We start from the raw sequence: 27381 nt of genomic DNA on the forward strand, positions 1-27381 counted from the left end.
TCTCTTTGCCAAATAACACTTGATCAAATTCACTGTCTTTGAGAAGGTGTCTTTTTTGGAGACCTATAAACACACCTTCCTTTATTTTCGCATTGCTCATTGGGGGAATTTTTTTGTCGAGGTACATGAAACCAGCTCCTGTTTTGTCTATTGCCTTGACGAAGTTCTTCACTAAACCCAGTTTTATGTGCAACGGTGAAAACAAAATCTTATTTGATTCAACAAGTGGTGGTCTGGTGGATGTAGAACATTTTTCTTCCCTGGAGTCAATGATTGACGAGAGGCCAGTCTTTCTTGATGTAGTGGGAATATTTCCTTGACTATCCCATCAGTATCCCATTCACAAAGATAACAGCAGTATATACTTAGTATAACCTAGCTGCAGACCCATAACAAGAGCTACTACTTTTAAGTCACCACACAGCTGCCATAGATGTTGGTCATATTTATGCATCTTGGAAGTTGCTTTATGTTGTCAGTTTTCATTTAGCCATTGCCGAAGATTTGCACATTTGATAGGAGTTACAGCATATGTGAGGGACCCAACTCTAGCCCTGAACACCTAACTTTGCATCCACAATACAAGTGGTATGCTTTCCTGACCACAGCCGTTATACTTCGCTTTTGTGAAGAAAAACTTATTTCACCACAAATGTAGCAGAAAATGTCTGCTTTATTTATGCATTTACAAGGCATCTGCAGAAAGAGCAGTTAAGGCTAAACACATAAAGTTTATATATATATACAAAAGAAGCAAGCAAACAACCCAACTCAAACATATGTTGAAATAAAAATAATATGAATAGACACGTCATCTACGTTCCAACAAATATATTAAGTGCCCAACTCTATCTGACCGATGCAAGCTACAACAGAAAAACGCACACTGCTTTCCGCGTCAGCAAGTAAAGCACATTTTGGCATGGTGCCATATCTCAAAAACTAGAGCTAATCAACAAATTTCAAGTTGATATTCGTCATCAATCGTTCAAAGTTGATATTCGTCATCAGCGACCCCAAATTAGCCAAGATTGACCCTACTCGTTTCGGAAGCAAATTGGCTGTTGACCAGTGTTATTTGAATATTCGAAATTCAATTTGTTTTCGATTTCCGAATTTCGATTTCGAATATCACAACTATTCACCAAACTGCAAAATGTGATTTTATTGAAAGAAATGACATGAAAATTCGCTAGAAAACGCAAAAAAATACCATGAAAATTTGCGAAAAAAGAACACAAAATAACGTTTTACAGCTCCAGGCACCCGTCAGTCAGGATCTCAGCTTCGTGACGGTCAGGCCAGCTTTTGAAAACGATCGCTCCGCTGGAGCCGAGGTCGCTGGGATCCCAAACACTTCAAGTTCATCTTCACAGCGAGCGATTCACTGCCGCAACATTTCACTGCAGAGGTTTCGACTCGAAAGCGACATCGAGTACATTTGCAAGCGGATAAAGCTAAACGCACGCTCCGTCTATGTAGCAAATTATGTTGTTTTTGGATGCATTCAATATCTGATGACATTGAATCGACACAAAATGGTAGATGTTTGCTACCGGTATGTCCCAGGCAGCAAAATCAGTCATTTTTACATTTTGATTCAACGTCTGCAGACATTAAATCAATGTAAAAATGACAAATTTTGTTGTCTGGTGTTGGATTGTAGCATCGCAACTCGTTCATGTGATTATTTATCGCAAAGCTGTTGCAGTTTGCATTCAAAAAGTGTTTTCCTGCTGCCGATCGCTAGTTCATCTATTGTTTTATGTATCAATATTCAATACAGCATAAAAAGTTGCCCCCACACAGAAATATGCGTGGGGGCCTGGCACCTACGCATGCCCGGGGCCTCGCCCCCCTGAAAAAAATTTCGGCCCCCCCTTGGCAAAATCTCAACATTCTCGAGCAACAGGTACTATTATAATGATTTTGCCCATTTAAATTTTTTCGCCCCCTCCCCCCTAAAAAAAAGTTGCCCCCCCTTGCTCTGCGGTCTGGCTACGGCCCTGCCCCCACGACTTAGGCGCCTATGGATTCAGTAAAAAATGGATAAAACTGTGACAAAGCTCAGCCTACACTTTCTGCTATTGCACAACCTAGCTATCTTCATTCTTGAGAGAAATTTGTGAAATTTGGCATTAAAATGCCAACCTGGCATCCCTGGTGCAGGACTGCCCGTTGGGCCCGTGAGAGCGTGTGGTAGTCACGTGATCGACGATGCGCATGCGTCATAGTCTTTTTTCGCTTGCAAAATGCAACAAGACAGATTTCGCGCCACTTGCGTTACTTTCAACCGCGTTCAGCCGAAAGGGCTGCTATAATTTCGAATATGTCCGATACGAAAAACGAATTTCGAATATCACCTTAATCGAAATTGAACACCCCTATCTGCCGAAATTGAACACCCCAGCATTCTGAAGAATGGCTAAATAGGCTATGACAAAGTACGGTAGCCTAGGTAGAGAGCACCACTGCAACAACATTATGATGATCACTGGTGAATTGACATGGTAGTGGACAGCTCACTCAAATTGGTGAAGTCAATTTTAAGTTTTTGACTCCACACTACCTCAGAATGATGTCCAAATGATGAGAGATAATGTTTGTTGAGCACCGACAAACAACATTATTTGTGTTCTGCAGCCATTATCCTTTACATTCAAGTCAAAGTTATATTTTAGCAGCTTAAGATCTTACTGCATTAAGCAACAATACTATACCAGCCCGAGAAACATTGCACACGCCACTAATTCAGTTGAATAAAAGTATTAAATTTAGAACTTGTAATATATAGGCACTTTTTTCTTCTCTCGTCTTTTGCTTTGAAAGAGAAAAAGAAAAAAATACGTCATAAAATAGAAAAAAATAGTGTTTCAGATTAAAAGACCGGAGCCGGTCAAATAGCCACTGCCAACAAAACTTGTATTTGGGAAATTTTTTTAGTCCTAATAATTAATTAAACTACCATTCAACGTTTTATAGGCAGAGAAAACTTTTTCTCAAACCGTAGAAAATTTCATTATCTGATCACCGCTTCAATGCGTGATGGAAATCTACAGATAAATCTGCATCAAGCATTGCAGAGTGCAAAAAACAGTGTTGCAGAACGCGTTTTCGAATATTAAATTCTCATCAGTGCAACTACGTTTATGAACGCAATAACAACGGTTAAATTTAAACTCAATACAATACATTACAAACATTATAAGGACATATTCTCAGTGTTCAATTGAATATTAATAAATCCAGAGACATCAGAAAATCACTTCCCGCATGCAATTCCAGACCGACATTACTCGCTTAAGGTGTTTTTTGTTAAAACAAACTTAATGTTCAAAGCAAAAAAAGCCATCACAATGAACATCTACCGAAGTATACTAATTTACAGTACTTAGATAAGCACTGAAAATTAATAGACGGTATTGTTATTAATATCAATTCAATATGATTTCAGTGATTATATGATAATACAATGTAATACAGTAGCGTATCCAATTAATTAGCGACGACCTTTTAAAGTACACGTTAATTTGAACAGAAATAAGAATTTAGCAAAAGTCTCAGTCATTTTAGAAAGATTTCACCACCGGTTACAGGACCATCTTTGCTTGTTTCCTTGACAGAGTCAACTCTGATTGATTATATACGCCTTGGAGAGTAGCTAGTTGAGAAAATTCAGATAATATGAAACCAAGGAACTTTCAGAAATAATTAATTAAACTACCATTCAACGTTTTATAGGCAGAGAAAACTTTTTCTCAAACCGTAGAAAATTTCATTATCTGATCACCGCTTCAATGCGTGATGGAAATCTACAGATAAATCTGCATCAAGCATTGCAGAGTGCAAAAAACAGTGTTGCAGAACGCGTTTTCGAATATTAAATTCTCATCAGTGCAACTACGTTTATGAACGCAATTTGAACATTAAGTTTGTTTTAACAAAAAACACCTTAAGCGAGTAATGTCGGTCTGGAATTGCATGCGGGAAGTGATTTTCTGATGTCTCTGGATTTATTAATATTCAATTGAACACTGAGAATATGTCCTTATAATGTTTGTAATGTATTGTATTGAGTTTAAATTTAACCGTTGTTATTGCGTTCATAAACGTAGTTGCACTGATGAGAATTTAATATTCGAAAACGCGTTCTGCAACACTGTTTTTTGCACTCTGCAATGCTTGATGCAGATTTATCTGTAGATTTCCATCACGCATTGAAGCGGTGATCAGATAATGAAATTTTCTACGGTTTGAGAAAAAGTTTTCTCTGCCTATAAAACGTTGAATGGTAGTTTAATTAATTATTTCTGAAAGTTCCTTGGTTTCATATTATCTGAATTTTCTCAACTAGCTACTCTCCAAGGCGTATATAATCAATCAGAGTTGACTCTGTCAAGGAAACAAGCAAAGATGGTCCTGTAACCGGTGGTGAAATCTTTCTAAAATGACTGAGACTTTTGCTAAATTCTTATTTCTGTTCAAATTAACGTGTACTTTAAAAGGTCGTCGCTAATTAATTGGATACGCTACTGTATTACATTGTATTATAATCACTGAAATCATATTGAATTGATATTAATAACAATACCGTCTATTAATTTTCAGTGCTTATTTAAGTACTGTAAATTAGTATACTTCGGTAGATGTTCATTGTGATGGCTTTTTTTGCTTTGAACATTAAGTTTGTTTTAACAAAAAACACCTTAAGCGAGTAATGTCGGTCTGGAATTGCATGCGGGAAGTGATTTTCTGATGTCTCTGGATTTATTAATATTCAATTGAACACTGAGAATATGTCCTTATAATGTTTGTAATGTATTGTATTGAGTTTAAATTTAACCGTTGTTATTGCGTTCATAAACGTAGTTGCACTGATGAGAATTTAATATTCGAAAACGCGTTCTGCAACACTGTTTTTTGCACTCTGCAATGCTTGATGCAGATTTATCTGTAGATTTCCATCACGCATTGAAGCGGTGATCAGATAATGAAATTTTCTACGGTTTGAGAAAAAGTTTTCTCTGCCTATAAAACGTTGAATGGTAGTTTAATTAATTATTTCTGAAAGTTCCTTGGTTTCATATTATCTGAATTTTTTAGTCCTAGGCAAAGATCAAACCCCTCATGTTATTCCTAGCTCTAGCCCTTAACCCTTCCTAACTTTAATCCTAACTCTGGCAACACCTGATTGTAACCATGGCATTAAGCGTGGAAAAATAGCCACTTTCTGTATAATTCACATGCATGGTGTTTAAGGTTGTGTGTTATTCATTCATAAAAAAAACTAAAAATGTTTTGGTGTTTTTGATCTCAATTTTGAAACCTTTGCCCCAAAAACATACAGTTAAACATTGTATTCAAAAAATTTGAGTCTGAAATTAGACTAAGGGACAATTTTGTAAACCACCAAAGTGTGCATTGGCACAAAAGTCAAAATCCTATACAAGTATGCGAAACTACCAGGATTAACCTATCAAGTCTTTGTCAGTCCAAGGATAAAGATTCAAAACCAACCAATCATGTAAACAGATGCACCTTTGTTTGCATTTTGCTTAGCTGCTGTTTTTGTTTAAAAATGCTTGGTTTTGCTGTTGTAAGCTCTTGCATTAGAAAATTGTGCTATGAAAACACGGTTGGTTTTTAAAGCTTTATCCCCGGACTGACAAAGCCTTAATAGGTTATTCCTGGTAGTTTCGCATACTTGTAGAGGCTTTTGACGCAGGGCCGGTTACCGAGATTGGAAGAATAAAGTTTTCCAATTGTTAAAAATGTTGTTGCTGGGAAATTATTACATTCACTAGGTGCCGCTGGTAAACAAATAAAAGAAATATTAAAATACTCTATGCAGAAATGTAAAAAGTATAAAAAAATTTGAAGAAAAAAAACTTGAAGAACTTACAATATTATTGTTTTATCTGTGTTAGGTATGTTTATTTCTGCTTTGAATAGAACTTTATTGAAATCTAAACCCATCCAATTAGTTTTCTTGTCTAAAATGGAGTCCACAGAACAAAGTCGCCAAATTAGGCCAAGTTCGAACATGGCAACATTTCGTGAAGAGGTGAAAAAATCAACTCATGTTTTGATTTTATCTGGTGCTGGTGTGAGTGCTGAAAGTGGTGTTCCAACTTTTCGAGGAGCTGGAGGATTATGGCGTCAATACGTTGCACAAGAATTGGCCACTCCTGAAGCATTTAAAGATAATCCATCATTAGTATGGGAGTTTTATCATTACAGAAGAGAAGTGATGAATTCTAAATCTCCTAATGCTGCTCACATTGCAATTGCCGAGTTTGAACAGAGATTGGAGAAAAAGGGAAAAAAGGTTGTGGTAGTGACACAAAACATTGATGAACTGCATGCGAAGGCTGGGTCCCTAAATCTGTTGGAACTGCACGGCAATTTGTTTAAAACTAGGTGCACATCCTGTGGAGAAATAAAAGTGAATAGAGACAGCCCAATCTGCGAGGCCTTGAGAGGAAAAGGAGCACCTGATCCTGGAAGTGGAGAAGCAAAAATTCCCATTAAAGATCTTCCCACTTGCACCAAATGCGGTGGTTTATTGCGGCCACATGTCGTATGGTTTGGTGAGAGTTTAGATGTTAAGGTGTTACAAGCTGCGGATAATGAAATTGAGAAATGTGATTTATGTCTCGTTGTGGGAACATCATCTGTAGTCTATCCTGCAGCCATGTTTGCTCCTCAGGTGGCAGCTCGTGGTGTCACTGTCGCTGAGTTTAATTTAGAAGATACTCCAGCCACAATGAACTTTAAATATCACTTCTGTGGTCCAGCAGGAAAGTTTATCCCTCAAGCCCTTTCAGAAGACTGAAGACTATATTTCAACATGACAGTTTTTTGGTAACACTTTGAACTCATTCTAAAATTTTATAGGCATATCTAATATCTATACATAGGGTTAGCGCTATGCAAAAGTTCAGTGATGTTCTAGGGGCAATCCCCTAATCAAGTTCTTGATTTCTGTGACTCAAATGCTTTTTACTTTATTCTATGTATATATATATTATATCTAGTTTGTTTCATCATTTTTTGTGTTGTACAATTGCTTATGTAGGGTACGTAAAATTGTTTGTTTAAGTGGTAGCAAAAGTTTTCAATTAATTGTTGTCAAAATCAAGACGTGAACATTACAGCCTATTAATTATCGTTTCAAAACATTAACATAAGTTTACCAACTCTGCCGTAGTGACCTTGTACAGTACGTTTTAATAGGAGTTATATCATTTCGCTGCTGTTTTCTTATTTTAACTTCCGTGCCATAATGTGCAAATTTTAGTGTTTTATTGTTGCTAAATAATAGAGTTATTTCTATTGTCATAATCATTTTTACTGATATCCTCCTTCTTAGTTAGACCCCTTGTAAAAGTTTGCGAGAATCTTCACGAGTTTTGAAAAAGTATTAAAAACGACTAGAATTGTTTACCCTATCAACTCCAATTCGGGGTTTTAGCTCATTACGCATTGAAAGATGGCACTACGAATGCCTACTTCAACCATCTGGAAGTTAAAACGATGCACGTCTGCATTTTCACTCCATGTGCAGTTGAACAACGTAGTTGTTGGGTAATTATAGACGAGAAAATCCTATTTCGATAAATTTGACATTCACAGCAATTGGCAAAAGTTATTTATTTCATCTCACAGTAAAAACTAATTTAGCTCTAATAAAACTGAAAATAAGTCGATAAAAAGCGTGTGGTGTATTAAACCATGCCAGGCTTGGCATACATCGGAAGGTGGTAATAGTTGTAACTGATGTAGCTGAGCAGTCGAGTTTCAATGGCTCGTCGCTGACCAGTTGCATTGTAGTGATGCATCACAGCTTCTCTTTGCTGAGCACTAAGGGTTAGGTCGTCTTCCGCCAGTTGGCGCACGTAAGCATCCACTGATGGCACATTACTAGCTCCAGGAAGCGCAGAACAGAGCAAATCTCGGATCTAAAAGAGAAAATTGAAGCGACAGTGAATAAGTGTTACCTAAAAGTTAAACCCCAATTCAAAACATGATTAGCTAGTTTAAAGCAAATCCAGTCACAAAATCAGTCTCTTTTGATATTGATTCGCGTGACTTCTGGAACGAAGAAGCTTCAATATCAAGTGACGCTGGTTCGATTCTCGGGGTGTCCGCTTGAGCAACGCACGTTAAGGACTGCTCTCCATTCAGCGGCATCTAATGGATAGAATAATTCCCCGGCAACAAGACTTCAACAATCGGAAACTTCACTCTCTCAATCTCAGTGACCGGGCCTGCATCAGTGATTTAAAGCCTCTACAAGTATGCGGAACTGGCAGTCCTGATTAAGCTCTGCAACAAGCTTTCCCAGTCCGAGGATAAAGATTTTCAATCAAGGAAGAATTCAACGCCAACTTGAAAGCTGCTATTGACAATCACATACATTATGCGACAAGCTTACCTCTTGTCTGAAATCACGGAATCGGTCATGGAAGATAGCCATCACCCAAGGTTCGCGGAAGTAGCTGAACAAATCACTGATCAGTCCTTCATCGTATCTGTCTTCCAGGTTGTTTAGGTATCTCTCATGCATCCCGTACAGTCGTATAATGTTCTTGAAGGGAAGATCTATCACATCTGGTTTCACCAGGCAAGTGATGGTTTCCACACGCCTGTACTGGTTGATGTGCAAGCGGAAGTAGTTCCCTTTCGCAGGTGTCCCAGTGATGAATTCTCTCCCGTGAGCTCCTTCACTCAACTGCACCGCGAAAGTAGGGCGTTCACCAGGCCTGCGCATGTGCAAGTAGACAAAACCTCCAGGTACAGTGCTGAAGGTGATCTGTTAAATAATTACAAATTATCAAAACAAATTTATCCCCTGAAACTGTTTAATTATGACGCAATTCTTACATTCTCCATTCACACTGTGGCAGTTAACGTCAATCCACATAGCTTTATGTCAAAATGACAGCTTTGACCCCTCGCAAGGGCGCCCTACGCTATGTGAACAGTCTTTACCGGCATTATTGTATAAGCATAAAAACTGCTTGGCATTGACACTCACAGAACACTATGGCACTAACGAGAGCAGGGTGGCCAGTCCCTTTCTCTTAGCCGCCTTTTCTTCAGCAACTACGCCCAGCCAATTTATTACACCCTGGGTAGAGGTGAGCGGTGTGTTTTTCAACAAGGTCGCAGTCGAATCAGATTAGCATGGTTGGAAAGCGAACGCTTTATTTTCTACGCCATCCTACCACCGTGGAACTACTAGTGGCTTACACCAAACTGACGTCCAGTAAGTTAGCCTACTTTAAACGAGTCTTCCTTAGTGTGAAAACATGATAGAAAGCAAATTGCAAGTAAATAGGTAACAGCATCAACAAAATGACGCAACCTACTTTGGGCTCGATATAGACAGGCAGGAGTTTGTCTTGGGGGTTTTCAGCCATGATCGCGGCGGGGGTATCAGGCTTCATACTGGGGGCTGGAGTTGCAGGACTTCCAGCCAAATCATCACTACCATCTAGTGTTGGATCAAACAATGGGAGAATGTTCATCGCCAGCCGGAAGCCAATCTCACGTGAGCTGAAACAAGATTTAACGTTGTAGCACAATAAATCATTGGTGATGATAGTTGCTTACTTTGTGCATAAAGCCCATAGGATGAACTTCACCAAAGGTTTGCTTCCGGTTTGAACCTTAATCCTCGGACTGAGGAAGCCTGTGAAAGGTTGTGTCTGGCAATTCCGCACACTTGGAAAGGTGTTGAATCACTGACGTAAGCCTAGTTACCGAGATTGGCAGAGTGAAGTTTCCGATTGCTGAAATGTTGTTTATGAACTAATCCATGCATTAGGTACCGCTGATGGAGAGCTGTTCTTAAAATGTGTTACTCAAGTGCACACCTAGAGAGTCGAACCAGCGCTGATTGTGGTTTGTGCACAAAGTCTGGCGCTTAAACAATTGAGCTATCATGGTGGAGGCACACCCAATGACCCAAGGCCACTAGTCCATAACCAAGATACCACATAAACCTGGCAGAAGTAAACCTATTCTAAATCCTAAACGCTGAATAATTGCCGACGGGTACTATAAATAATTTTGAAAATAAAAATCAACTTTCTTCGTTCGAACCAACTTTGCTAGCCCTAAAACCGATGTGCACCTTTTTTTATCACCCTTCGGACAGCTGCGGTGGAGTAAACGTCAAGGCATTAATCAAATCCTGTCACTACACGAAAATAGGTTGAGTAGCCTATTCCTATATGGTTTAAATGCAGAGTAGCCTAGTCCGCAATACCGAAAACGTACTTTCGATCGGTAAGCATATTTTCTGAAAACCTTTAACAAACAAAAGCAAACTTGCTTCAATAAACCGAAAAAAAAATCTTGAGACAAGCAACTCTCCTACCTGTAGTTCTCGTGCCTGTAGTCAAAGCCGTCGGCATAATACCGCCTGGTATACTTGGTCAGTGGCCCGGCTGCACGGACGTAAGGGTCGTTGGTTTTAAAGTTGGCATCAATCGCTAAGCGGCCGTCGAAGACCAAGCAGGAGTCATTGCAAGCCAAAAATGTCCGATGATCAATTCTGCGGGGGTGCAAAGATACCAAGCCAGCACAAGGAAGACCCACTAATGGTTTTCTGGGGGTAGTGAAGGACAAGGAAGTAATTTTTCCACCTGAGATTAAAATATTAAAACAATGATTGATTTTGCTTCACCAGCTGTATGGATATCCATTATCCATACAACTATTAGCGATATAGCTATTTATTCCTAATTATCAGTCACCAAAATCTTAGTATAGTAACCTTGTGACAACCCTGATGTTTCACACCGCTTGTCTCCAGACAGCGTTGACATCGCATTCAGCAACCACGCGGAGCCACCAGACTCTAGAATCTAGACTTAAGAGTCGCGGCAAGCACACCTTAAACAATTCATTAAAAATACAGCAATTACCTGTAAGCGTTTCTTCAATTTCCCATTGCGCAAGTGCATGGTCTTCCAGGACGCGGACGTTAGCTTCAGCAAGAGCAGCTGCCACGGCGTCTGTCACTGTAGGCTCGTTAAAAGGATCTCCATTGCAACCGTCGTTGCACACAGACAACGATGAATATTCTGCCGGTGGCCGCACTAAGGTCAGTCGAGATCCCGGTATTCCGCAGGAAAGAAGGTCCTCGATTGCCGCGAACGCGTTTATTGGACGCCCATACACGACAATGAAAGGAAGCTACGAAAAAGTTTCAAAAGTAACTAACAGAAATGTATCCATTTGAGGCACAATCTAGTCTAAAACAATATTAACTATAATAATCTTTATTATTTTGTGTCCATTGCGACCACACACGGTACATTACGATTACAAGTGCAACACAACAGACTACAGCAAGCAGCAAATGGTCAAGTTGTCACCAAGTCAGTTGCTCCTAAATATTTTGGCATGTCATTATGTGCCTTGCCAAACCGTGTGCTCCAAAGCGGCATCGAGCCGACGTCCTTTCGAGAGTCGATCAGGCGCTCTCACTACTCGGTCTCATAACTAACTCCTTAACGCCATACCGGTGCCTTTGATAATCTGGTGACTCCGGCAACACTGAACATTGTGACCAGTGTAGTATTGAAGGCAATATTATTTATCGTCTGAATGCATGGTGAAGCACTGCAGTTAAGCATGGAAATGGAAGCTAAACTGCTGCTTCTGTGCAGTCTCTTGACTAAACTCGCCTTACAAAGGTTGGTTGGTTTTGAATCTTTATCCTCGGACTAACAAAGCCTTGATAAGTTATTTCTGGTAGTTTCGCATACTTGTAGAGGCATTTGACGCAGGGCCGATTACCGAGATTGGCAGAGTGAAATTTTCCGATTGTTGAAGTGTTGTTGCTGGGCAATTATTCCATTCACTAGTTGCCGCTGAATGGAGAGCTGCGGTCTTGAAATGCGTAGCTCAAGCGCACAAAGGTTGTAACAAAGTTTAGGTAAAAGGTCATCTTACATTTTCTCCAGTCCCTTGCAGCTTTCCAGATATTTTTGTGGCCCAACGCATAAATCTTTGTTGATCCGTATTATCATTGAGCGCCAAAACGTTTTCGGGGACAGGAAGATTTAAATCGTAAGGCCGTATGGTGATGCCCTTGGGTAGGTCATGGTTCGTTGCGTCGTCTTCGACGTCAGCTCCACTCAATGCTGGAATCTAAAGATTGACAACGGACTTTTCATCATTACGTCTATTGTCTGTTATAGATACAAAAAAAAACAAGTGAGCTAAAGTTGAGGTCGGGTAAAGTTGAGGTAAACACATGAGGTCTAAAAAAAACTGTCGTCTGACATGAACTAAACGCCTTATTGCAGTGCCGTCCTGGAAACCAAATTTTCGAAGGGCAAAAGGAAATTTTGTGAGAAGCAAATATGCAGTCAATGGATACTTATTGCCTGTTTATTGAGCAGAAAAGTTTTTTTTTTTAACAGCGCGCTCAGCACCAGACAGATCATCACAATCAACCTGCCATATGCAGCTGCTCGCAAATGGGATTCGCATGCTCTTAAAGCATTCTACAAAAAGCCTACATTTTGCTGTTCCCATCCATTGATAAACTATAAATATTTTTTCATCATTATCCGCCCATCTTTTCTTAGGTTCCCCTAGTTCATATCGCCCACTTTGCCCATCTGTTGCCCGTCATTTGGGTACATGGTCAGACCATTGCTTTTCGAGAGTCTCGGGAATCAAGGTTAGATAGGGTTAAATGTACTTGACAATAGTAGGCTGTTTAGCTTAAAAACGTGTAAAATGCTTGTCAAATCTGCGTTTATATTTCAAGAAACTTGAAATGTTACCTGGAACTGCTGTCCAGTGCAAAGTATCACGTGATCATAGTTCACTCTGGTGCCATCTTCCATCACAACTTGCTTTCGAGGTCTATCGATGGCTGCCATGTTCCCTGTAACCCAGCCAAAAAATCAGACATGTTAGGCTACATTGATTCAATGCTTGTAGATGTTGTATTAACTTTTTTATGCCTGCAGAACTGCTTAAGTGCTTAAATCTAGGTAAACATAGTCCCATAGCCTACATGAATCTAAACATCGGGGACGAGAAGGTAGAGTTCTCATTATATGTCTTATGCGCTTATGAGAGCTAAGTGGTCAGTTCCTCTCTCTGGGCTGTCTTTTCTTCAGTAACAACTTAAACCAAAATCAGAATTTTCAGTCTTGATCCTGCACGGCCGAAACTAAAACATGGTAATTTTGAATGAAAACACCCAAAACTTCCAAGGGATCCTCGCTGCTATTTGAAAACAAACGCAACGTTCTCGACCGAGACAATCGAATCAAAGCAAAAATGAAAAAACTATAAATGTGAGGCTAACCATCGTAAAACAAGAAATGTCCATATTTCCTCCAAAGAGGACCACCACTACTAACATTAGGCTGCTATAACCTGCAACTGATCAGAATTAAAATTGGATTTTGATTTTTCTACTAAATAACATCCAGCGAGAATGTCCAGATATTACGATCTGTCAAGAAAGCTGCAAAGCTATTTTAAAGACAATGTTGTGCAAGCGGAGCATTTTTTTAAGATTTTGATAAAGCTGATTTTGAAAAAATTGAACACTAAGGCTACAAGAAGAGATGCAGCACTACAAGAAGTGGGTCCATATTTTGAAATCTTGACCTGGTGTAATTTAAACAAACACAGCTACCATGTTATAGTCAATGGTCATACGAAAAAATAACAAAAAAGATGGTAAACTGCTTCAACTTAATGCTATAAAATCAGCTTTTTTACCTTGGACAATGTTTACCCACGAGCGAAGGGACATCCTAGCCAAGTCATCGGGGGTGTAGGAGTTTGCAGTGGAACTCAGCGTGTCAGGGAGTCCACGTTTCGATACCAAGGTGAGGTTGTTGAAACGCAAATGCGGACAAAAGCAAATGTTCTCAAGGAAAGCGATTCCAACATCAGACGCCCCCACCACCACTATTCGAGCGTTGATCGTAACCTGAGACGAGGAAAATGTTTTGCTTGGAGATGAACAACAGCAAAGAGACACAATCAGAAAGAAACCCGTAGTCGAGAAAAAGACAATTTTATAAAGCGTTAGAGAGGGACAGAGAGAAATGATTGTTTATTTGCCTTTCAAATAGGAGTCGGAAAAAATACGTATACACAAAAATAATAATACATCAGTAGAAAGGTCTGGCAGCGCCGAACAGCCTTGCGGTTTACCGGTCAAGATGCAGCCTGACATCAGGCTTATTACGTTACGTCAAGCATTTTCAATTTTAGGTTATAGCTGGAGGAATAAACAGCACGAGCATAATTAAATAGTAATAATAATACATACCTACAGTTCACAATCATCAATCAAAAATCCAAATTATTGAGCACTCAAAAGGTTAAATTTTTCTAGATAAGTGTATATTCTAGTGTGCAGATGTTTTTCAAATATTATACTAAAAGGAGACAGCAGCGATATTGGTCGATAACTGGTGGAATTAGGAGGATCACCCTTTTTATATATTGGGCGATCCAGATAAAGTTAGGCTGCGTAAAGACACAATAAATTTTAAATACCGTAATTCAGCGGATTTTATCCCGAAAAAAAAATACCACATCGCATAAACTTTCAAAAATTCATAGCTAAAACTTATTTTCATTTTCATAAGTGATGATAAAAGCGCAAAATTGCGACATAAGCAATCGATAAATAAACGGACATCAACAACAATCAGCTTTTCGACCGAATTTTTCAGCTTTTTCTTATCGTTAGTAGTTGGTGCATTGTCAAATTGAACCTCTAAATGTTGTTTTTTTATTGCAAATGTTATATCATTATCAGGCTATTCTTGATGAGAACACAACGATTAGTTGACACCGTTCAAAAGTTTTTAAGTGTTTTTAAGTGTTTTTATGTGTTTCGTGTAAACAAAAAATATATGTTTAACCCATGACGTCACTAAGTTTTATACGATCGTGGTACAATGAGCAGGGTGTGCGCTTGAGCAACGCATTCCAAAGAGTGATCTTCATTCAGCGGCACTTAGTAAATGAAATAATTCACAGACAACACTTCAAAAACAAGTGGGAAACTTCACTTTGCCAATCTCGGTGATCGGGCCTGCATCAGTGATTCAAAGTCTCTACAAGTATGCGAAACTGCCAGGATTACTATCAAAGAAGCTTTCTCAGTCCAAAAAAAATTTATTCAATCAATCAATGCGACCTCTTTATTTCTCAAAATTCCATTTTGTACGGAATATGCTGCTTACTTTTGGTTCGAGAGTAAGTTTTCTGTTGATGTGGTTGAGTGCGTACGGTTCCGCATGGCCAATGACGCGTTGCGAAGGCGCGTTTACACCAAGCTCATCCACAGGGTATTCAATTTGCTGACGAGCCCGCACAGGGACCATGAAGTTGAGACCTAAAACAATTTTTATTTATATGAAGTTGATCAGCAGCGGGACAATGAAAACAATTTATTACAAAAAACGTTAGTTTTCAGAGTAAAATAGCGACTTTTTACGACATATCTGTGGAGCGGGAGCCGAACTACTGAAAAACCCATGATCATTAAACCTTACGCTTCTTGACAGTCGAGTGTAGCAAGAATTGACAGCGATAAGCCAATTCTTGCAACACTAGACTGCCGAGAAACATTTATTTTTGGAAAAGTCTTGATGGCTAGCATGGAGGCTACACCGGTATGGTTAGCGAAACGCAAGTGTTCTATAGTGAGTAATCAGCCTGGTACCAGGAAGATCCCTCTTTCTAAAAAACCATCAAAGCTGATAACTTAATTTCAAGGTTCCATTCTCAGAGAAGCGCAATTGCTTGCTGGCCATGGCTTCAGGCTTCATAATGTTATAATAATCGATTGTAGCCTACTGTATTTTGCGTGTGTTGTAATAACATGTAGGCCTAAGAGACTGTAAATGGGTCTTATACAGTACGAGTACATACTACATAGGCCTGCTATACAACGCAACCTAATAGTGTAGTAGTATGGTATGAGCTTTGAACCTTGTCTTGCAAGTTTTACAGCAAAATAAGTTCAAATTGGTACAAAGTATCCCAACCTGTGATCAAGGAGTGTTGCTTGGTGATACCTTGTTCTGTCTGATCGGTATAGATTGGATAATAGATACAGGACTTCTTGCCTTGTCTAAGAACCTCTTTCATAAAATGCTTTGCATGATGCTAAACAATGAAACAAGGTCATGTGCCACTCTTCCGGAATCAGTTTGTCGACCATTGCGTTTAATTTGTAAAAAAAAATATTTAATACCAATATAGACCAACTGTTCTTGTTGAAAATAAAAAGAATAAACAATGAGTTGTGGGAAATACAAAAAGTATCTTGCAACCGATGAATAGATAAATGATAAAGGTTTCTTTTTAATTGTGGCGCTGAAAAGGAAATGACAATGATTGCAGCGGGAGCAAACCATTCCATTAGGCAAACTGATTCATCCCATCTGGATAAAGATCTAGAATCACCTGGAAGATTGGGTTGAGAACGAAGTGGTGCAAGTGGGCATGTTCGTCTCTGCGATGGTGGTTAAAATAAATGAAGTCCTCAACATTGTAATGAGATCTGATGTACTCGATTTCTTCTTCTCTTCTGATGATACAAATTCCCACAACCTGCCAAGAGATGAAATAATACGTTAAGTGATGCAAAAATAACATTTTATTATCTAGCATATCAATGTTGGCTTGCATTGAATAGCACTTGTCTAGTGCGAGAATTAACTTGTCTTCTACCTGGTCGAGGCAATCGGCCACAAAAGCCTGGATGGTCGTCCCATCATCATCTCTACGAGCCGAGTTAAAAAGCTGAAGGTCCTTAAGGAGAACGTCTTTCTGTTCGATGTTTTCCACCAATTTTTCGACCTAAAATGCAAAGATTGTTTTTTTTTTCAAAAAGGTTTTGTTTTTTAACCAAATTTCTTGTCACAAAGTGAAAGATAACATTGAACAAAATTTGGATTACTGGATCAGAAAAATTCTTCAAGAACTAGTCATAGAGGTGTAAGCTATTCAAAGGACTTCTGAAAGAAATAAAACATTACATCTTTTAGGTCAATATTCTGATGTAGACCCAGCGCTTTTAGACCTAAAGGTTTGACATCGCAGTTTAATCTTTCACCTGGGGATAGTCCACAGTGCAAGCTGGGCGAATTTTGAACTTTGATGATATCAGACCGTGTCGGTGGAACACGTATAGTTCATGAGGGACATTGGCGGTTGGTCTTGGAGTGACTCGAACAAACTGCTGGATTAGTGGAAATTCTGGAACCATGTGAGGTGTTGTCAGGGCAACCATGTCTTTGTCAGGAAATAACCTGTAAACGTAGAACGAGAGCATTGTAGAAGAGTCTAGCGATATGACATAATAACAATATCACTTAAACAATCGGAAACTTCACTTTGTCAATCTCGGTGATCGGGTCTGCATCAGTAGTTCAAAGCCTCTACAAGTATGCGAAACTGCCAGGATTAAGCTCTCAAAGAAGCTTTCCCAGTCAGAGGACAAAGTTTCAATCAATCACTAAAGTATTAAGAATATATCTACTTCGTAGATCAATCAATCAATAATTAAGTAATTATTAATATGTTATTAATAACTGCAGATAGTGCTTTATAGTATAATAATACATAACATATACTGGCGGCTGCGTAAAGTCGCAGGTTAGACATATTACAAGAACACGAGACGTGTCTTTTGCTTTATTCTTAGTTTTATGCTTCCACAATATAAAGTACAGTAACATGAAACGATTTTTGTCAAATAGAATTTTATTTCATATGTTTCTATCCAAAAAGGTTCTGTTTGAATAAGAAACCTTGAAGACGATGTTTAAGTGAATCCGTCTTTAAGTGAATCCGTCTTCAGAGGTTTTTAGATGAAAATGTAAACATGTCTTGGTTATATCACTGTTATCATTAGAAGCATTACTTGAATATTTCCGGCAAGAAATCAATTGATCTCATCTCGTATTGCTCGTTGATGCAAAAGAGCTGAATTGAAAACACGTTCGACTCTCCAAAGTACGTTGGCTGGAAGGTAAATACAACATTGCAGAACGTGCATTGAACGTATAAAATATATTTCCAACAACTTAAAATAAGAATAGCTTTTGCATTTATAGCATCAGTATGTTTTAAAATGATACAAACCAAATGGGTACCATGTAATTTTATAGGGAATATTTATGGGCTACTAACCTATTACAGTATGCTACTAACCTAGCTCCTAACCATACGCTTTTCAATTACTCAAAAGCATTTCGTAGAACAACACTATATTGAGTTAAATATAACACAAGATAATGATATAGCGACGTGTATCACATACAGTTTTTTTTTTCACGACAAAACCGGAGACGGAAAAAACTACATTAAACTAATGTAGGTTGTGCCTAAGTTGAAATCTTTTTGAAACCATTATTGCGAAAGTATTACTGGCAAAATAAAATCATTTTTCTGAACAAGCTAGGAAACATCAAGTAAAATCGACAAAACTAGCGATTAATTATATCTGCTTCTCGTTTTGCACTGTTTTATAGTAATTCAGTAACATATTAAGTCATTGTAAGGTCAAGGGAAAAAAACAAAAAAACAGAGCAAACCTGAATACCGCTTACTTTACAAAACAATGAAACCCACCATAAACTTTCTGGCTGACTCCTGGTACGATGGCTGGGAGTCACATAAAAACACGTCTTCATCACCCAAAGGGTCATTAGGCTCTTCCAACCCTGGTGACACGCTGTAGCTCCTCATCATATGAGCTTCACTGAGCTTGGGCACGAAGGCAACAGAACCGCTTTCGCCCGAGATCTGTGATGCAGTAGGGGTAACAGCCCGATCTGGACCATCTGTGGCTTGATCCTGGACATGTTCTTGAGATGCTGTGTATAAAAAGGCGGTAAATGATGTTGATAACGGGAAGAGCTGATACAAAACCTTATTTTTTTGTTGTGTCCAGGCTTAGGCTTGGTGATTAAAGATTTAGATTATGCAGACGGGAAGACAAATGGGAGCAAATCTTCTTGACCTCCTTCAGGCATGCCTTTAGTGTCCTGTCTTTCTTGTTTCGTGTTCAAATAATCAAAAATTTCATCTACAAACCATAAGCTTAGATACGACAACAAAAAAGGTATTTAAGACTTTTCGAAACGTCATTTGAAATGAAAATCACTATAATCAGCAAACAGATAATTTTTGTATAATCAAACAGTCGACAGATATTTCAAAGACACTGAATAAGCCACTTGAGTCACTATGAATGTGACCAAACTACAAGAAGCAAAGGAATCAAAAGCTCACTGCCTTGCAAGAGCTGCTCGGCTTGTTCCGCTTCCGTTTGTTGTGACATTTCGATGGACTGTTCGGTAAATGATGCCGAGGTGGATGCCAAAGACGTTCGCTCTTGAGGAGGAGCTACAGGTTCAGGTATCTCCGGTTTCTCTTCCTCCAAAAGATCATTAGGATGCGGTTTGCACAAGCCATGAAATGGATCCAACTCGAAGCTAGTCTGGAAGAAAAGAGAATTAGGAGGATGCTGAAAATGCTTGATGGTAAGAATACCAACTACATACAGTTTTATGATGAAAATTTTACTGCTTTTAGTGACAAATGATAGGCTATGTTGGTGTTCTATTTTTAGAACAAAAATAATTCTTCTTTGCCTTACCTGTGTATGTTACTGCCAACGTTTTTTGTGCTGGAGTTTCTTGATTATTTTAAGATCGCTGCGATTGAAGGAAATTATTTTTGCAATAATGCATAATGCATATAGCCTAATAGGTAAGGCAAAGAGAAAAAGTAATTTAGTCAGTGTAGGAAAATAGTTAATAAAAAAATGACAGAATCCATAACAGCCTATAGAAATACTTGTAAAAGATCTATGTTGACATGTGAACAGACACTCATAAAGCCAATTGCTTTTCCACCGACTTCAGCAACCATAGCTTTGTTATTGGCATCTTGAGCTTCAATCATTTCTGCCAGAAAGTAGTTTCCATACTTCTACAAAAACAAAGTTGTTTTCTAAATAGTGGAAGCTCGTTAGTTTGAACGGTTGTTTGCAACACATGTAACCACAACAAAATGTTACTGGTGTCAAATACCACTCGGTGGCTTTTGACTGAGTAGTTAGTGCGCCCGCCTCTGTATCGGTAGTCATGGGTTCGATACCCTTTCGGGTCATACCAAAGACTTTTTAAAAATGGTACTGAACCTAACTCTTGCTTGGCACTGAGCAATGGAATGGATTCGGGTGATAAAGTACTCAGTTGCGCCTCTATACCGCTGCATTGACAGTATTGGGACTGTCTGCTTTATAAAGCGCTGAGGAGCAACGCATTCTGCGATGGATACAGCGCTGTATAAAAACAAGCATTATTATTACTATAACTTCTCTAAGTGAATTACTTCTGTTAAGTTGTTGTTAAGCCGCTTGAAGATTGGAGTCAAGTCATCATGGTCTTCCACTACAGCCTTCCTGATGTGGAGGATCGGTACGTGGCTGTGACGCTGGCATACGTGTAGCGTGAAGGGACTCCCTACAGTTTTAAAAATTCAAATTAGTTCCGACAGAGCTCCTTCTCGATGAAGTAATTTCAATTATTAAAGTAATTTTATCTAACTATGTCTTTTTTTCTGTGGATAATGTAGGCGGTAAGCCGTTAATTTGATCACAATGCTACAAAATAAAAGATGATTCTTTTCGTATTGCACTGACATTGCAGTGAATTATACTTAAACAATAAATAATATTAATAGGCAAAGGAATTTATTTTCACACGAGTCAGTTCAATCATAATATAGCTAAAAATCGATTTCGATGAGCTAGAAGCTAGATCATCTTCAGTTAAGCTGAAAGCAAACAGCACAAAAATCAAATGATGAAAGTGCGAAGGAATGAATATATTTCATTTCTTGATACTATTAATAGGCTACTACAAACAGGTGCTCAACGCCAAGCAGGGCGTATTCTATTTGAATAAGGACCTTCTGATGATCTCAAATAAGGTGAAACCGCCTGTAAGGTAAGGACAAGTAACTGCAATTGATGTAAATCATACTTAAATGGAATGCATGCTTAAAAACATGACATGGAAGAAACATTTGCAATCAGGTTAACTTTATTGCACTATTGTCATGTAGTTAAAATAATGAATATAGTAATGTCAATCCAAATATTGATGACAACCGTGTGTAAGCATTTTAAATTTGGGAAAATGAAACAAGATAAACGATATTATACCAAACAGACAGCGTTGCCGTTACGTTACTTCTACACTAAAGGACTTACCACCTGCCGATTTTCGCTCTACTGGGGAAAATATTTCTGCGAGTGCCGGTTCTAGTTCAGCGTCGGACCGCACAGTGAGCAGAATAAACCGAAGTTCAGGAACAGCGTTGAAGACGGTTCGCACTATTTCACTGGCGCATCCAATAGTGTAGTCGTCCTTTGCCACAAAGTAGTGCAAGAAAAGACTGAGCAAGTAAACGTAAGGAGTAAGAGTGATAAATAAAATGATTCATTAAAAACGTACGTCATATCATGCTTCAGTGCACATCATAATTCCATTTCAAAAATTACGAGAAGCGATGACCATGACAATTTTTCAGTACTGCATGTTCTTACCATGTATGCATGTTAAAGTTTGATCCTTAATGGTTTTTATAAACCTGTCAAACTTCTGTATGTTACTTGTTACAACGTCACACGTGGGGAAACCCACTAAATATCTAAGCAGATGTATTGGTAACAAACAATTCTAACCAAAATTAGCACATATCTGAGTGAAGAGTACACAGGTATTGCCTGAAACCAACCTGTTAAGTGGTGTGGTGAAATCGGACAGATCATATTTCATGGCTGTCATCCATGATTCCCAGTTGTCCTGATCACAAACTTCAACATGGGGGTGATCTAAAAATCCAGCAAATCCCAACACCTAAAAACACGCAAAGTAGACAGCAATGACAAAGAAAAAAAAAATACTGTGCAACGGTTAATACAACTGTGCAACTGTAATAATGCATAAATAGTGGCCGAGTGGTTAGCACGTTGAGCTCGCAGTCGATAGCCTGCATGTTCGACTCCAGCCACCCGCACTTGCTGTTGTTTCTCTGGGCAAGAAACTTTACGATAATTGCCTCTACCCAGTGATCGATTTCGAGTAATGGGTCGTACCAAATTTAAGTCATAAGTAGAGTAGACAACCGGAAACAGACATTGCAGTCGGCTGCAGCGTGGGTCAGGTGTACGTCGGAAGGCGTACACCGATGCATAGCGCTCAAGTCCGCTTTCCCGCAATGCAGGATAAAGATAATAAAACAAAACAAAAACAAAATTCCATCTGAAAGATAAAATACAAACAAAAAACGTTTCAGTACAAAGCTACAAAAACGATTCATTTCATCATACAAATTTTATCTTTCACACTACACCCTATACCCTGTATCAGAGTTTTTTTAGTGAGGTCGACCACCACTTTGAGCTTTGAAAGGACCATACAAGCCCCATGACAATATGAATAATCAAAGCGTAGTAAGGAGAATAATATTTAGTCGAGTCACCCCCTACATTTTAAAACAAAGTTTAGTTAATTGTAAAGTTTTAAATTTAATTTGAAAAGCATCTGACTTGATGGCTGAGTCGTCACTGTGTCTGCCTCTAATTGGTAGGCATGGGATTAATAAACTCTCCATACCAATTATGTTTTAATAATAATATTCAATCTTATTCTTGTTTACCCCTCTAGTCTCAGATAAGAATAAATTTAGGATAATAATCTACTTGGCTGAACCTTTACATGGCTGTGGAGATGCTGTCTGCTTTTTAAGGTGCTGAGAACAACATGCTTCTGTGTAGGTCAGGGTTATATGAAACTCCATTATTTATATCATTGGTCTGAATAAATTTATGAATTTTTGTCTTAAATGCTTCCACAAACCGAATGCACAAGTATTCTAATCAACGTTTCATATCTACAGAAATTTATCTGCAGATATCATGATAATGTGACGTTATGACATATCTAAGTTTTAATGTTAAACGTACTTCATTTTCTTCATTGTTTAATGTGACAGAAAGGTTTGACTTCTCAATCAATTGTACAATATTCACTTTTCCAAATTGGCTTAGCGTACGGTGGGCAATTAAATCATGTATTGCTGGAGCATCGATCGATTCAGTTCTCCGGGCGTTAATCACCTAAAAATAAAAAATATCAAACCAAATCCAAACAAGATTAAAAGCATTCAAAAAAACTGTATTTTAATTATTTATAAACAATCTCATTACCAGATCGTAAAATCTACAGTCAACACTGTGAATGAAATGGTATTGTTTTATGCTTTAAACCAGGGGTGTGCAACCTTTATTACAGGAGGGCCATATATAAATATCTGGGTGAAACCGCGGGCCACACGTTTATGTAACATATGTTTTCTAGTAGTTGCAGGCACAAAAAAGTAGTTTTTTTGTTATTCATGTTAATCTTATGGCATTATTAGAGGTGATCTCCTTGCAGAAATAATAAGTTAAGACACATAAATTTCTAAAGAAAACTGTTATTCAAATTTATTGTCACACCGACTACGAGTTTAGTGAGAAATTTGCAGCTGGTTTCTTTTCCGGACGACTTTTTCCAAATTTACTTTAATGGAAGTGCTCGCAATTCGAAGTCCATTTTCCAGGTGTTCGCCTGTCAGAACGGATCGATGGGGATATTTTATGACGCCCATTTTAGAAAAAATCTGTTCGCACAAATACGTTTAGCCAAAAAGAGCCATTTTTGAAGTCATGTTTTTTTCAAATGTGGAAAGTCATCTTGGTTGAGATGTTTTCGGTAAAATCAAAAAATTTACGACTTCTTTCCGCAGTTCGTAAAATCGTTGCAACATGCAGCCCTTGCTTAACCAACGCACCTCGGAAAAGTAAAGTAGATCTTTATGTGTCGTGTTGAGATTATCCAGAAACTTTTGAAACTGACGATGGTTGAGCCCTCGTGCTCGAATGAAATTACTGCCTTGACAACCGGACTTAAGACGTGTTTGAACTTCAAGGATTTTGCGCACAGGTTTTGCTGGTGAATGATACAATGAAAAATTGCTATGTCATCATCGATTTTTCTCTTCCTCAAGGTAGACTTCAAGAGACCTATGAATCCAATGCCAGTTCCGGACATGGATCGAGCACCATCAGTTGCGATTCCGCATAAGCTGGACAAGTCCAGTTCGAAGTTGTCAAAAGCATCAATTCAGTAAAAATGTCAGCACCAGTAAGCTGTCGTACCCTTCATTGACTGTAATGACAGAAGCTCTTCCGTTTCGTTCAAGTCTTTGTCCACTCCTTTTCAAATATGGCCAACTGTGCTGTGTCCTTCTGGTCCGTAGCCTACTTTCATCGATCGCAAAGCTCCATGAAACAAAGTTCTTCACCTTATCCTTATTGAGAGTGAGAGTGTCACTAATATCACAAGCAAGATCATCGATAGCCTACGCCTCGCTATCGTCCACCATTTTCTCAAACGCACTCTTCATTTTAGAGCACATTTCTTCTGCGACATCGATAAGACACTGCTTCACAAAATTACCGTCAGAATACGGTTTCATAGTTTGAGCTGTTTCCTGTGCAATTCTGTGCCTCTGATCTACTGACGTTCCAAATAATTAAATACAATCGGATTAGCGGTGGCTGGTGGGAGATTTCTAAAATAGTTAACAGAAGGTGCGAAATGTACAATAATCCACTCTATAATGAATTGTTCGCTCGTACCAGACTAAACTAAATTATAAACACGTTTCGCGGCCGCACACAATTCAAAATTGCCACATCTTCGCGGGCCGCACAATTTTTCTTCGCGGGCCACATTTGGCCCGCGGGCCGTACGTTGCACACTCCTGCTTTAAACACAAACTTAAATATATGGCATTCAATTTACTAATTATTGAGAAAAGCATGCTCTGCGAAGGGACTTTGTTTTGACTTTGAACTGTGCCAACAGATGCCAAACATGCTTAAAATTAAACCTAATAAGTCAAACAAATTTCCAATACTGTACTAATAATCCGGATAAGGTGAAATTAATAGTAAAACTTGATTAATTGCAAGAATCTTCATCTAACCAAGAAAGTCTTTTTGAAAGCTTAATAATTACGCTTTTGTATGTTTGTAGATGATCTGAGTTTCAAACACGTTCACCAAGGTGCAAAGTTAAAAACTTCAACTTGTTTTTGAAGTCTTGTTACAATGTTGTTTGTATAAATTACTTCATCCACCAAGCATCGCTAAATAAAAAGTTACCCTTGGTGCTGTGTTTCACAAATTTATGCATATACAGTAGAACTCGGTTAATCCGGATTCGATTTGACCGGCGGTTCCATCCGGATTAGGCAAAGATCCGGATTAACCGATGACGGTTCCATCAAGCCTGACTCATTTGCACTTCCAGTTTCATTCGGATTTGCCGAAGATCCGGATTAACCGAGTTCTACTGTACTACAATTTTATTCATGTTTACTTTCAGATGTTTCGGTTTCTTCAGAAAAACAAGTCGATCAACTGAGCTATTGAGACAGGCGAGTTATCCTCTTAGCAATAGTGTAGATGTAGATTTTAAGTTTCTACAACAAACATAGAGCTTTTGCTCAGATGCACCATAAACAAAACCTTATAATTTTTGAAGTGGCATTTGTTGCCATGGTTACAATCAGGTGAGTTAGGATTAAAGTTAGGAAGTTAAGGTAAGGGTTAGAGTTAGGAATAAGGTTAGAGTTTTGATCTTTGCCCAGGACTAAAAAATTTGTCCAAAAATACAAGTATTTGTTTTCAACAGCTTTAAACGTTTCTCAAATTAGGGTAGAATTCTTTATCTGGCAACGCTATTGAGGCTATATTCACACTACGTACATTTAGAGTGTACTATATAAAGGCTATATTATATAGTGTAGATACTATATAGTGCACTATAATAGTGTAAATATAGCCACAGTTTATACATTTTAAAAGTCACACCATCTAACCTCAGTCGGGCCTTGTGATGATCCAATAGTCGTCATCGTTTAGTGCTCAGGATTATTGCTATTTTTTAATTAAACATTTTAGGTAACCAAACATATTTGTTTACTAGCTGCTGCAAATCAAAAAAAGATTAGATATGTCACAACATTGATCAAGAAAAAATTTAGTAATTATTACAGCTAATTGTCCATCTCTGTTCTGTATATATAAATATTTGTCAATAAATAAACCCCATTAATTAGCTCCTAAGTGGATAATACTTGATGTTAAAAAGTTTGTATATATATATATATATTATACTAAGCATAATGCCAACATACAAATGAAAAATTTTATTGCTTCAGGGTTAAGAATATTAATAAATTAAAAATGAAAATTTAACATGTTGTGCACCCATGTGCACAAAGTGATGAAATTCTTTGTTACAGTACTTGGGTACAAAATTAAATCGTATATTTTTCTCATTTAGAGTAGTGTTTTACATTGATAATACAGATGAAATAAGTTAATGGCATGCCGATGCATAAACCAACGGCATCCCATAACATTTCAAAACCCCAAATCGTAAGACAGGGGTGGGCAAACTTACTCAATAAATGAGTCATTTACTGAAAGCTACACACCCCTGTGAGCCGCAAAATATATAATGTCAGTAGCTTTACGTAAAATAACCAAACATAAATGAAAAAAACAAACACAATATTAGGTTTTTGTTTGGTTAAATGCTAACCTCTGAAAATTTGGATGATATGCTGTTCAAACTGTAGATGTATTAATTCTCCCAATTCTTTAGGATTGAAGAATGGTTTGATATTAAAAAGGCAGTGGCTATTTGACCGGCGCCGGTTTTTGAATCTGAAACACTATTTAACCGGTCATGACGTCACTATATAGGCACTTTTTTCTTTCTCTCTTTCAAAACAAAAGACGAGAAGCGCATATACTGTATAAGTTCTAAATTCGACAACTTTATTTAACTCGATTCGTGGTGCGTATGATATTTCTCCGGTTGCTATTCCAGAGGGAATGAGTTCGATAATACCCGGAAGCGTTCCTTTTTTTTTGTTTTTATTACTTTTTTTTCAACTAAATTTTGACCCAAAGTGCATATTTTTAGTCAATTTTTAATTTGAGTTGCCTACAGCCCTATTTTTATGTCTTTTCAAATGTGAGTAATAAAGTTAGAGTTTTTTTAATTTGCTGGAATTTGAGATTTTCTCTGGGTACGGCAATTTTCCGTTTGTCATAAGAGGATGTGACCTTGACCGTGTTTGCCGAACAACGCATTACATTTTTGCTCTCACCAATTTAGTTATATACAATGCTTCTTTTAAAAAAATGGTAATGATTAAAAA

The 27381-nt window shown here is 38.2% G+C and overlaps 2 protein-coding genes across 2 annotated transcripts; one reads left to right on the forward strand and one right to left on the reverse strand.

Moving 5' to 3' along the window:
- The first annotated feature begins 5832 nt into the window (after nucleotides 1-5832).
- On the forward strand, nucleotides 5833-7668 carry LOC145768397 (NAD-dependent protein deacylase-like). Its single transcript, XM_082579880.1, has one exon. It carries the CDS (start codon nucleotides 5930-5932, stop codon nucleotides 6833-6835), a length of 906 nt encoding a protein of 301 aa, XP_082436006.1. The 5' UTR covers nucleotides 5833-5929; the 3' UTR covers nucleotides 6836-7668.
- On the reverse strand, nucleotides 7637-26155 carry LOC145768396 (cilia- and flagella-associated protein 61-like). Its single transcript, XM_082579879.1, has 22 exons — nucleotides 26029-26155; nucleotides 23063-23215; nucleotides 21832-21953; nucleotides 21305-21489; nucleotides 20422-20552; nucleotides 19882-20016; nucleotides 19315-19522; nucleotides 18652-18896; nucleotides 17942-18042; nucleotides 17132-17327; nucleotides 16747-16875; nucleotides 16480-16626; nucleotides 16059-16179; nucleotides 15252-15403; nucleotides 13768-13981; nucleotides 12813-12916; nucleotides 11971-12168; nucleotides 10938-11208; nucleotides 10388-10655; nucleotides 9375-9561; nucleotides 8438-8815; nucleotides 7637-7961 (listed from the first exon to the last, which is right to left on the reverse strand). The coding sequence occupies exons 1-22, from the start codon at nucleotides 26062-26064 to the stop codon at nucleotides 7728-7730; spliced, it is 3915 nt and encodes a 1304-aa protein (XP_082436005.1). The 5' UTR covers nucleotides 26065-26155; the 3' UTR covers nucleotides 7637-7727.
- Between the last annotated feature and the right edge of the window lie 1226 nt (nucleotides 26156-27381).

This window comes from Aplidium turbinatum, chromosome 4 (assembly GCF_918807975.1).
Source record: "Aplidium turbinatum chromosome 4, kaAplTurb1.1, whole genome shotgun sequence".
Taxonomy (NCBI): Eukaryota; Metazoa; Chordata; class Ascidiacea; order Aplousobranchia; family Polyclinidae; genus Aplidium; species Aplidium turbinatum.

What these genes read in the sequence shown, in the direction of transcription:
- LOC145768397 (XM_082579880.1), top strand. Translation starts at nt 5,930, where the DNA reads ATGTTTATTTCTGCTTTGAATAGAACTTTATTGAAATCTAAACCCATC.
- LOC145768396 (XM_082579879.1), bottom strand. Translation starts at nt 26,064, where the DNA reads ATGACGACTATTGGATCATCACAAGGCCCGACTGAG. An exon ending in TAAACAATGAAGAAAATGAA is followed by an intron (nt 21,954 to 23,062) that starts GTACGTTTAACA and finishes GCGTGTTTTTAG; the next exon opens with GTGTTGGGATTTGCTGGATT. An exon ending in GTGGGTAAACATTGTCCAAG is followed by an intron (nt 12,917 to 13,767) that starts GTAAAAAAGCTG and finishes GCTGGGTTACAG; the next exon opens with GGAACATGGCAGCCATCGAT.